The following is a 12175-nucleotide window of genomic DNA, read 5'->3' on the forward strand; positions in this document are numbered from 1 at the left end:
CGATTCCATATCAAATTTTCTTGTGGCATTAAATATCTATTTTTATTATTGAATATACTAAAAATGACTGTTTAATCGTTCGTGAAATTTCCTAGATTTACCACGTATTTTCAAGAAACTTATATACGAGAATGTAACAGGCTGTGCATTTTCAACTACCTTCGACTGCGATATCTTAATTATACATCATATTATATTATATTTTATTAACAAAAATGTTTGTTCAAATATTCAAGAGACAAGAGATCAAAGTATAAAACTATTCACGTGTAAGAAGACGAAGAACGTGACTTATTTTCTTCCGCTGTTTCTCGCACCCTCGATCGCAAGATTTTCTCATTTTCTAGAATCAAAGAAAGGGATAATCAAACCGAATGATTTACCTTTTATTAGACTACGAGCTAATTTTCGAGATTAACTTGGACAAGAAAGAAACGCGAACTCTGTTCCTCCCACGGACCAAAGTGTCTCGTTCGTGCAAACGACTCTGGCGCAATTCTCACCGTACTCCCACCCCCGCGATAGCGAAAGTCCAGGTCCTGAAGTTTCGGATTTTGCAAGATCCTAAGTGGTTTCTCTTTGTCGGTTCTGTTAAAAGGCTGGCAAGCGAGAGATCGGTTAATGGGACATTTCACGCAATCCAATATTTTACAATGCAATTATAGAACACGATAGTTAAGTTTAGAAACTAATTATTATCTTGTAATTCCGGTAATGTTTTTTACAATACAAAATTTCACCGTCCCTCGTCTCTTCTTTCCCCTTCATTTCTATTTTTTTTCCTCTTTTTCGACACTTGTAAATATGAATATTTATGAATATTCATATTTCGTCGAATATGACCGAGAAAGTGGCACCTCGATGATATAATTTTATTGTTCCACCAAATTCAAAAATATATCGTGTATCAGTGTATTCTAAAGAGTATGTACTATACTTTGATATAAAAAAATTTGCCAGAGCTGGAGAAAAATATACAGTCTAATTATAAAGGAGTTAATGACTAATCGCCGCGTTCATGTTCATTCTAGCAATTTTTGCGCCATGCGAAACTTCTACCGCTTCTTGTCTCTCCTTTTCTTTTCATTAGCAAATTATGAGCTATTGTCTTCCCTGTTTCGTGTTTTTATACTGTTCTCTGTTATATTTGATATAGTTCGCAATGGCCTTCGTCAGGTACACCCTTCAGTCAGCTTAATGTACTTCAAATATCGTTTCGAATCGCTACGATAAAACAAAGTGTTTTGTTTTTTTAGCGAATCAAATAAATCAAAATATCAAATTCTTATTATATGTTAAAAATCTTTTTTTGTACTCGTAATTCGCTATAGTTAAGCTTCAACCTTCTGAAGCTTTTCTCATCCTCGTTTTTTTCTCTTTTTTTCATAGTTATAAAGCAGTTAATGGAAGGATGTTCGGCTCCCATCTGTTTCAGGTATCACGCTCAGTTCTTACATCGGCTATTACGAGGTGGCCTCCTATGATACCGCGGCCTTGAGACAACATAGTAACCGGATGCGTCGCGATGTCTCCGACGCGGTCGACAATCAACCTTTGCTGCTGCAACTGAAAGCGCTCGACAAGTGAGTCTTTTTTCTCTCTCTCTCTCTTTACTTCTCGAAGTAAAAGTAAGTACGTTCCTTCGCTAACTAGCGCGCTGGGTCACGACACATTTTTCCCGAGGAAATTACAAACGCGAAATGAACACGACATTAAAGGATTCTTTAACGAATTACCGTGCCAGCCGCGACCACTCTCCTTTCTTTCACCGACGTATCAAAAGAGAGCCGAGCTCTGCTGTTCCGCGATTTTTGCTTACGCTGCCTACGTTTAAACATCCCGGTTTGCCAACATGAATTTTATCTCGTTACGAATTTTTTGCCACTTAAAGCGAGATTACTTCGTTACAACCACGTGATGTTTCTTGCTTCTTCGCGAGATAACTTGCCTGGAAACTAACGGTTGCAAGGTACAGTCTTTGAACTTTGAACTAGGATCGCTCAGGAGTTTCAATGTTTTTTTTTTATTCTTTTTTTTTTTTAGTACAATCGAGGGAGACGAGCAAATTTTGATAGCGAAGTTTATTTCGTAAAATGATGTCACGTATATGTACATGTTATTAATTTGACTTCATTACAGCTCATATTCATTTTAGCGTGCTCTGCATCCACTGCCGTGTCGTATATTTCATGGCTCCGTTATTTTGTTAAATATCCTGAACTTTGTCTACAAATCTAACAATGTGTAGTAGTTAATAATGGTTTTGGTCGTGCAACCTACGCGGTAATTTGTTTCGTTCACTGAAAATTATAACAGTCAACGGTAGAGAAACATTTTTCCATTACAACATTGAGGATAACAATAATGTTAATATCCTAATCGAACGTATCCAAATACTCAGATGTGATAGTGTACGGTTTTGGGAAAAGCGAAATTCCAGTCGCATATGGTAGCACGTCTGATGGCATCGATCTTAATGAAGCATTTAATTGACAGTAGGGAAACGTTCTTTATACTTATAAATTATAACATTAAAAATACAACAAGAATAATAATATTTTAATCGTGCTATGCCGGGTGTTCAAATATTTACATGTGGGTAGTATATGTTTTCCACAGAAACGAAATTCCAATCGCGTATCGAGGTACATTTATTGGCATCGGTGTTCTAAGATTATCATACGATTAGGTCGATAGAGCTGAAGTTAATTAAGGTCAAGATCATGTAGAAGCTATACGTGTTACACGAATTAGTGCGTGCACGTGCGAATGTCGCAGGCGCAAAGGGATAGATTAACAGAGTTACAGGATACTTGGTACTATATCAAACCGGCAAACAAAGCTTTCCTGACATTTGGAAGCGATACACCGCGGATGTAATAGAATCCCCTTTGTTTCCACAAAATTACGTTATATTTGCTTTCCTGAATTTCCCTTAAATGAAATTAATTACGCGACCGGACAACAATATAAATTTCGGCCGCGTAAGCGTTGCGAGGACAGGTGCTTCGGAACAATTTATAATCGCTTCTTTTGTCCAACGTCGGAGAATGGTTTGCAAATTTTCCAGCTGACAATTAAAAAGTCGTTAACACGTAATCACATTATCAATGCTTCCGATTACGTTAAAACCCCGCCGCGCTATTACATTTACATATTTTTGTGGTTCATTGCTTTGCAAATTAAAACTCAAATTGAATTTCTCCAACGATGGAATTTCTTGTCAATTAAAACGAATATATACAGTGGCGAATAAAAGAAAGCCCAGCATCTGTACGTATTTGTATATACAAGTACGTATTCCTTTTTCTATTAGACATTTCTTAACTTATGTTTCTTAATATATTACCGATTTTCATCTATCCTACATCCTATTGTATTTTACTACGTCTATACTTTGTCTATACGTTGCTTTTGTCCAATTAGTTTTATTTTATAAAGTTACGTTGTTTCTTCGAATCGTTTCTATTTTCGAGTTTCCCTGCCTGCCATCGTGTTACAAAATTTCACTGCAAATTTGCAAAAACTCCGGAAAACACGTATACGCGCAAAACGGGGACCCGATCCTGTCATGACAAAGGGAGAGAAGGCGGCACTAAATTGGCAGATCGTTCTGTATCGCGGTAAGTTTTAAATCGCCGATATGTATAAAAGACGCGTGGCGCCTGAGAAACACGAGCTACACCCTTGTGCACACGTTTCCTTTGCCACCCTCCACCGCATTATCTTGCCAGTTTGTACCAGGAGCAGCAGGGTGGAAATACGAAGGGACGCGAGGAGTTGGCGAAAGAAAAAGAGGAGGTACGCTTGGTACGACATTTAGGACGCTCGGAGCCCACCTACACTCTGCTTTACATTTTATTGCTTGCCGTGAATTCGACCGATTTACATAAAGAGACGAACGCCCCGTCGGTCGCTCGGTTATTCACTCGCTGCCAGCAGAGTCGCGAGACCAGACACACAGAGAGGACCTCGGATGCCTTTCAACTCGAACGACTCGCCGAACCTCTCCGTAGGTCGCGCGAATTTTCGCCCGCCAGCGAAGCTAGCAGAGCAGAGGCAGTTTGTCTGGTATCATGGACAAAGCGACGAATCTCCGGCACGCGGACTATGCGAAACTTGAACGTCACGGCCGATAGAATGGGAGAGGCGTGGGTGGGGCCTGAAAACAGATCGAATTCATGACGAAAGGCAATTTCGTTTCTGGCGTCCTTCGCGACTGAAATTTAATTAACCGTCGGACAACCGGGCGATTTTAGCTGGAATCGAGCGAAGATCAAAGCTCTCGAGGTTGGCTCTCTCTTTTTCAACCGATCGTCTCCACCGACGTAAATAGATTCCAGTAATTGCTATTAAGCGATCGACGAGCCGGTAATTGCTCTTTTCGGCCGCGGGGTAAGAAATTATTCAACGAAAACTGGTTAAGCTGGTTTACCGGGAAACGCGGCCACGATGCGAGGATTTAGGAACAACTTCGACGAGCGTTTCGATTATCCACATTTTTATTAAAATTGTCGTTCAGTTGCAAGCTTTTTAAATCGCTTGTTACATAAATTGCAAAAAGTCTAACCACCCACATGCTACCTACCATATTCTCAAATAACAATCCTCTCGGCACGTAACGAATTACATAAAATAGCAACATCAGTTCGATGAGAATGGAACGACACGTATCTAATCGTTTGTACGAAAATCTTTTTTTTTTTTTTGGTACGACGATTCTTGTGTATGCAACGATATATATTTTGGATCATTATCATCGATTAAAGTCCTTAGCTATTAATCATTCGTCTGACCTAGCGACTTGAAACATGACAGTAACCTATCCTAACATTTATAAACGGCAATGTAGAAATTTCCTGGAGAATCTAGGCGTTTAAAAATTCGAGCAATTTTTCATTCGATAGATCACGTGTATATCATCGATAGCATGCCAGTGCATTGATTACGCGTGCTAGTGAAATATTTTACCAGAAACTGTATTTTATCGCGGATATTTGTTCGCGTTCTTGAAAACGCGTCGAGAATTCACGAAATTTTTCATTTGATACGTGTTTTTGATAGACCCAGGAAATTCTTTTTACGGCAGAAAATTTTCACGACATCCGCGCACAATTCTCCAAGAATCACCCTGTATAATCGCATTCCTTACGCACGAGCCTTCCGAATATAGTCGCCACGAACAGACTGGATGGCTGAGCTGAGATCCAGTTTTCCCGCACGTGGGCACAGGTTGAATTCAACGAACGCAACGCGTGTCGCGCACACGGAGGCGTCTAATGACCGACGGATGCGAAAGGGAACGAAAGAAAGGAAGGTGCGCAACCTTTATAAAGCAACGCCGCGTAGATGTTGCAGCTTCGTCGCTGTTCCTCTTTGCAATGCAGAATATCAAAAGGCATTCTTCTAGAATATTCTGGAATTATAAATAAAAAGTAGGACAAAATGAAGTTATTCGAGTCAACTATGTTTCGATGTCCTTCGCGTCTTTTTTGGCCCAACCTGTACTTCATAGTCCCAAACAGAGCAAACCTAGCACTGCTTTAAACATCTTTTGATATATCTTAATTAATTCTCCATTTGAAATGCATGGAGTCATGAAAGTCAAAAGGCATTCTTCGAATATTCTTGAATTATAAACAGAAAATAGGGTAAAATGAAAATACTCGAATCAATTAAATTTCGATATCCTTGTGTCTCTCATGCTCCAATATAGCTATACTTCACGATGGCAAACAGAATGAATCGATACAGTGACCATATTTACGTAGTTTCTCTGTTTTAAGCTTTCATTGTTATATCTTAATTAATCTTCCATTTTTGCAATGTAGAAAGTCAAGAGGCATCCTTGGAATATCCTTGAATTATAGATGAAAAATAAAGTAAAATATTTGAGATACTTGTTATTAACTTATTATTTACAAACAAAACTTATTATTAACTTATTATTAACAAACAAAAAATTTAGTACTCTGGATAGTTTTGATGTATATCTTAAATCCTCTTTGGTATTATATTTGCCAAACGTGTGTTTATTGTTAATCGAATCTTCAGATTGTTATCTATTTCTCCTGTTCTTTGGTATCTTTCTCTTCTTGTAAAACTAGAAATTATTATTCGCCGTACTTTCAACTTTACAAGATGGATTACCTTCAACGTGTCTTGCTCCACCCCCTCATTTCTGCTATGATCCGTTGCTTTTATAGAGATTAGGCACGTTATGGTAAAGAAAAAGCAAACTAATCTAAATATTGCAGTTTCTAGTAACGCTACAACAGTGCACAATAATAAGCGTCTTTTCACGAGGTTCTACATTTCGTTCGCATAGTAGCAAATTTGTATAATCATGTGGATATACCAGTAAATCATACGAAATTTAATATACTTGAACCTAATTGATAGATCGCCGGCTTTTTACGCATTTATAATAAACTTAAAGATATATAAAAATTTGCAGTCTGTCAATTAATGAATGCGTAGATGCTATAATAAATACAATGCTGTACAAGTAGCTTTTGTAACCACAGTAAATATCCCGCGGAATAATTTGATTTAAATAACTTGATTTTTCCTTTCTTGAGCTTTTGCCGATTCTCTCGTAAAACGTCCGTGAAAATACAACGAATATGCGCGCAATAGACGGCAAAGGGGTCAAGAGGAAATTCATCTTTCAGCATTCAGTGCTTATTAGTATAAAACGGATAAATAAAGCGGCGTTATTAGATTCCTCGTTTCGTCAGGAGAAAATCGGATTCGTGGACGACCGTGTTATTGGATTCGTTACACGGGATTCAGGAGAGCGTCGTGCAACGTTCTAAAAAGTTTATGAGAAATCCAGCGTGTTGCTTTTCCGGGATTACCAGAGGCGATGGTCCCGCGAAAAGTCACTTTTCAGAAAGTGTCCGAGCGTAGATAAGCGAGAGAGATGTTGAAGCCAGAATGTGGATAAGTTAACGTTATAAATCGGCTATATCGGCTTTTGTCCTTCTTTCATATATGTTCGATGTGCACAGGCTCACGAAAATATTGGGATACTTGCGAATACCTTTCGTTGAATATATTATGCGTCATAGGAAACATTTGGAAATTTCATTAGCATTCACGAGACTCGACTACCATAATCATATTAGGAAATTTTGAAACAAATCTGCAAATATACGTTGAAATTACGACGTATTCAGTAGGTACGGGTACTTCTCAAAGGTTGCAAAGATATTTGAACGGTCAATGATATTGATATTAACACATTGTTGACGCGAAACATAAATCAACGTTTTCGATTTTTTAAACGTTAAGGATAGCAGACGTGAACGGACGTTTCGCATTTTATTTGGCTTGACATATTTCGCAAAAATCTGTGGAAAGTGGGGTAAAATTTATTCCACGATATACATTCAACGATGCGCGAATAAATATTAATTACATATTCATGAAGTCTTAATATTCCATGGGAACATCTTTAACATTTTTTTCTATTACAATTTACTTCTCGTTATTAGTTGGACCAATGAGTTAATATCTTTAACATTTCATATATTTCTAAGATGGTCATTCATGCTGTCTACTTACTTTTTATTAAGTATATATTTGCAGTAAAAATCCTAGAATTTCTCATACAATCATAGCATGTTTTCGAAATCGGAGTACAACCGAGAAGCAGGTAATTGTGTAAAAGTAAATTGAAAATATAGAATACAATTTGTTCGTATGGATATAGGATACAGGATATATAGAAGACAGAATAGGATACAGGGTTTGAGGTGCATGATGTAAATCACCACATACGTATACATTTTCAGATTGGTTACAAATTTCACCAACGTAATTCCCCGTATAAAGGTAAATCGAAAATATACAATAAAATTTGTTCGTATGCAGCTTTCATATGGACGTGGTATATCGATGTAGGATTTCAGATATGTCATCCAAACGATAACACGTCAGATTGGTTTCAAATTGTACAACACAATCGTCACAATCCTGTCTCATCGTTGTTCTAATAAAATTTCGACGCGTTTTATACGTAACACACACAACGCACGCATACAAATTTTCCATGGTAAAAGCGTACAAGTATCTCGAGCAAGTAAACCGGTGTATAAATAAATAGAAAGAGTCCAGCGATCTTGAATACAGCGGTGAAAATCCGAAGGATTACGAGATAAATCGTTCGAGCGACCTCGTCGCCTTTTTTTCGCGAGTCACGCACTTTACGGACAGCTTTATGAATTTCTTAACGGGACCAATTTCATGGAAACAATAGAACGATCTCGTGGAATAAGGAAGGAAACAAGGTTCACCGTTATCGCCAACAGCTTGCTATCGAGTTAGGAAAATAATTGCAGCAGATGCGGCGAGAAAGGTACGAGGATCCGCGACTAATTGTTGCTCTTCCGTTGATACCTTGCGTAATACCGGCTCGTCTTGTGCCTCGTTTCTTTATGGTAATGCTCCGTATTAAATTCTTTCCGCGAGGCAAAGGAGCAGAGAGGAGGAGCCCTCCGTGTCTCCTTTTCCTCGCGGCATCTTGTAAAACACCAGCGTGAATTTCAAACGAAATCTGTTTCGCGATGATAGAAATTACCGGGATCTGAAACTGCTACGGCTGTTGGCGAATATTTTCGAATTCTCGCGTTTCTCCCCGTTGTTCGCGGTTTATTTCCCATTCGTTATTTATTTTAAATTCGATTCAGTATATGAAACGCAGTATTCTTTAAATACAAATAAAACTTTAACCGCGGCTGGTTTCTCCCAAATATAAGCACTAGGTTGTTCGGGAGGTACGTAGTGAAATTCAATAAAAGTTGAACGTTCTATTAAATATTACATGTAGTGTTTCTTTCAGTGAATCTCTGTCGAGAAACCTTTGGTACTTTTCCAAGCATACGCTATCAAAACCGTCTTTCTATTTAACTTTATTACGAAGTTCTTTCGAAAAATATTTACACGAAAAATATTAATTTCTCCCGACTCTTTGGAAGAATATCGAAAGCATTGATTGTTTTATCGTAGATATTAGGCATACACTGTTTAAAGAACTATATCCTTGTTCCTTTTTTTAACTATACTATACTGAAATACACCATCGATCGCTAAATAATTACGAAAGAACATCAGGATTGGAAACTCTACGAAATTATACTTGCGATATTTTTCTCCTACAATCTTCGTATTCGAAGAAGGAAACATAAACTCAGATTTACGACCACGTCCGTGCATTTAACATCCTAATATTTTGGGAAAAACTTCGTAGGACCATTCTTTTAACCATCCGAACATATTTTGCTCGATACGGTTTCGATGACCAACCTGGAAATTCTCCTTGTCTCTTAACATCAGCGTTACCTTTCGTTTCCCTCTGTTTTTCTGTTTTTGCCTCTAACACTGACGAGATAATCGAATATTTTGTCGGTCTACGCGTGTTCGCGAATAATCCAGGCTCGTTGCGAATTTAATTAAACCTAATCCATTTACCCTCGAATCCGGGATTATAGCAGCGTGCACTCGTTGCATTCCATACGCAATCCCTGGTCAATCCGCGTTTCAATGCCACGCGCCAGTCTTCCATCCTTTCGCGTTTCTAAATTTAATATTCCAAGTCTGAAAGTCGTCGCGCTTCGTTCGTCCATCTTACAGCAACGTCGATCCCTTGTTCTTAGAAGCCACAGTTCCGAGCTATCGCTTGATTAGTGTCGAATTCACGGTGGTATCAACGCGATGTCACGCGTTGAGACTTGAGATTTTAGTATATTTAATCGATTCGAGATTTTTCAGGATACAGAGTTTAATATACCGATTCTCTTTAGCGAAACACGACACAGTACTCCGTGTGTTTCTTTCATTCGTGATTTTTTTCTATTGCGATATGTTTATCATATACATTTTTGGATCAGGATGATTATGCTTTTTTGTCAAGAAAAGGTACCTGTGACAGATTATCTGAAACGAACGATACTGTTAAGAATACTATCGGTATAGGGCCATAGGATATCTTGTAGACCAGAAGTCATGCTACGAAAAATATTCAAAAACTTGATATAAGAGAACCGATGTGATTACTATGCCTGGCCTCTTTCGTACTATCTTTAGAAGCTAGAAGTGGGCAGCGAAAGCCAATCAGGGCTTTACCTAGCTAACAAATGGTACGTGACTAAATGACAAGCAGGTGTGCATAAGTATGCGTAGGTAACAGCGTAGAGACCGCGTAGCCGAAGAAAGGTTACAAGTGTGGTATAACGCGAGAATAAAATTAGACATGGAATTAGTTATCAATTAATTAGTGTTATCTGATTGCTTGACACAAAATGAAACGTGCCTTAAAGCGCTACTACGTTGTCGATCAATTCCATGTTATCGTAGCCTTATTGTTAGTTGTTAACCGCTCTCGTAGTATGCTTCGCTTCGTCCTTCGACTACAGGTTTTCCACTCGGAAGAGTCGAGTACCGGGGAAGGCCTGATCGCGTCATCGTCCAAGAATCGCTGAATCACGAGAGCACAACGGGTTTTGGATCTAACGTTCCTCGACACTCGTGCAACGACATCGCGCTTCTTGCACGTTTCCCGATGTCCAGCCGTCGACCGTGAGACTACTCGTTACCATTGACCCTACGTCGTGACAAACGTTCGATCCAACAGTCCTGGGCAGTGAAACGCAACGGACAGTCGCAAGGTTAACCGGCGACTGCTGGTATTTTCAAGATTTCTTCGATTATGATTCATTCTTGTACGATGTTTTTCTATGATGGACCTGGTGGAGGCGAGAACCGTTCGAGCGTAAAAACCTGATTACGTTGATCGGCGAAAGGATTAGTCGACGAGTTCTTAGGGGCAATGTCGTTTTCTTAGGAACAATGTGTAAATCACCGATACTTTGTCTATCTCGTCTCGATCCTGTTCTCCTTTATGTTCGTGGAGCTGTTGCTAATTCGAAACACACTGCTTCCGGTTTTTTTTTAGCCATTCGAATATCAAGTACACAGTAAGGACAGTGCATTAAATATTCGAAAAATAACGAATCCTTGGTTGGATTCTGCGTTTAATGGGAAGACGCTTAAAAGGAATGACGAATAAAGACAATGATTCATTTGCTGTGCCATGTGTGTAATTGCAAGATATATTATAAAAGGAACTTAAATTAAAAATTGTAAAAAATGTAATTAAAAGTAATTAATAAAGAAGTAAGAAGAGGAATTAAATAATACGTAAGATACGTACACTCGACTCGTAGACGAAAGATGGATATTTTTTCCGGTCGTGTTTCCTTATTTTGTTACATACTCGAAAGATTAATCGATTCGGTTGACTCCGAGGCGATCATTGAAAAAGTAGTAACAGACACGATTAACGAATGTAAAGGATCAAACTGACACGAAAAACGATATCCGTCGAATTGTCTCGAGCCTCGTAGGTACAACGATATCGGATATTTCGTACGCTACATATTTCATACGATAGTAACAGCTACATGTACATGTTTATGAGACGTAAAACTTCTAATTGCCTGATATTAATAACAAGTTTCGTTACTGTTTCAGACAGTGGACGTTACGCTTGATACAAGACAAGGGTCTATTCAGCAAGGATGCGACATTCGAGAGCACGAACGGTCCCATTGACTTCGACACGTCGCACTCATACGTGGGCACCGTGTTGGGTGAGTTTTGTCAGACCACTTTGCTTCGACCCTTCGATGATATACGAAAGCGATTTGGATTCTGGTGAAATTGCATGCCACCGTGAAGCGAGGTTTCTCCCCGACCTTTGAAGTTTTCCAACGCCATTCACGTTTTCTGTTGCTCGCAGCAGGTATAAAGCCCGACCCCGATGCATCGATACGGGGTAAAGAGCGAACTAGGAGAAAAGGAGGATTCGCGCGTATAGCCAAAATGGCTAAAACACCGCCATAGGGTTTTGCAGACCACGCAAAAATTGTAGATTGATTTTAAAAGCTGACCTTTTAATTTTAATATGCAATAACTGCGCAAGAGCGCGAAAGCTGTCCATTGCAAGCTCTCTAGTGTACACGAGTGCACACAGGGTGATATTTCTTTCAGAGTATCCAGCTTCAAACGATGCCGCGTTTTCGACAACCCGATCGGATCAGCGCGAATATACCTCTCTCGTTTCGCTACCTTTTGCTCTCTGGGATTTCGCTCCTGTCGAAACTGATGGGGA

The 12175-nt window shown here is 39.0% G+C and overlaps 1 protein-coding gene across 2 annotated transcripts in view; it reads left to right on the forward strand.

Moving 5' to 3' along the window:
- The window catches only part of LOC138183853 (disintegrin and metalloproteinase domain-containing protein 10), a 57763-nt gene that overhangs the window by 11322 nt on the left and 34266 nt on the right, over nt 1-12175 (forward strand). For both annotated transcript variants that reach the window (XM_069121306.1, XM_069121305.1), the window contains exons 3-4: nt 1436-1583; nt 11536-11654. In XM_069121306.1, the coding sequence (XP_068977407.1) occupies nt 1436-1583; nt 11536-11654 (267 nt within the window). The remainder of the gene's footprint in view (nt 1-1435; nt 1584-11535; nt 11655-12175) is intronic.

Source organism: Bombus flavifrons, chromosome 10, assembly GCF_040668555.2.
Source record: "Bombus flavifrons isolate JBK064 chromosome 10, iyBomFlav1_principal, whole genome shotgun sequence".
NCBI classification, from domain to species: domain Eukaryota; kingdom Metazoa; phylum Arthropoda; class Insecta; order Hymenoptera; family Apidae; genus Bombus; species Bombus flavifrons.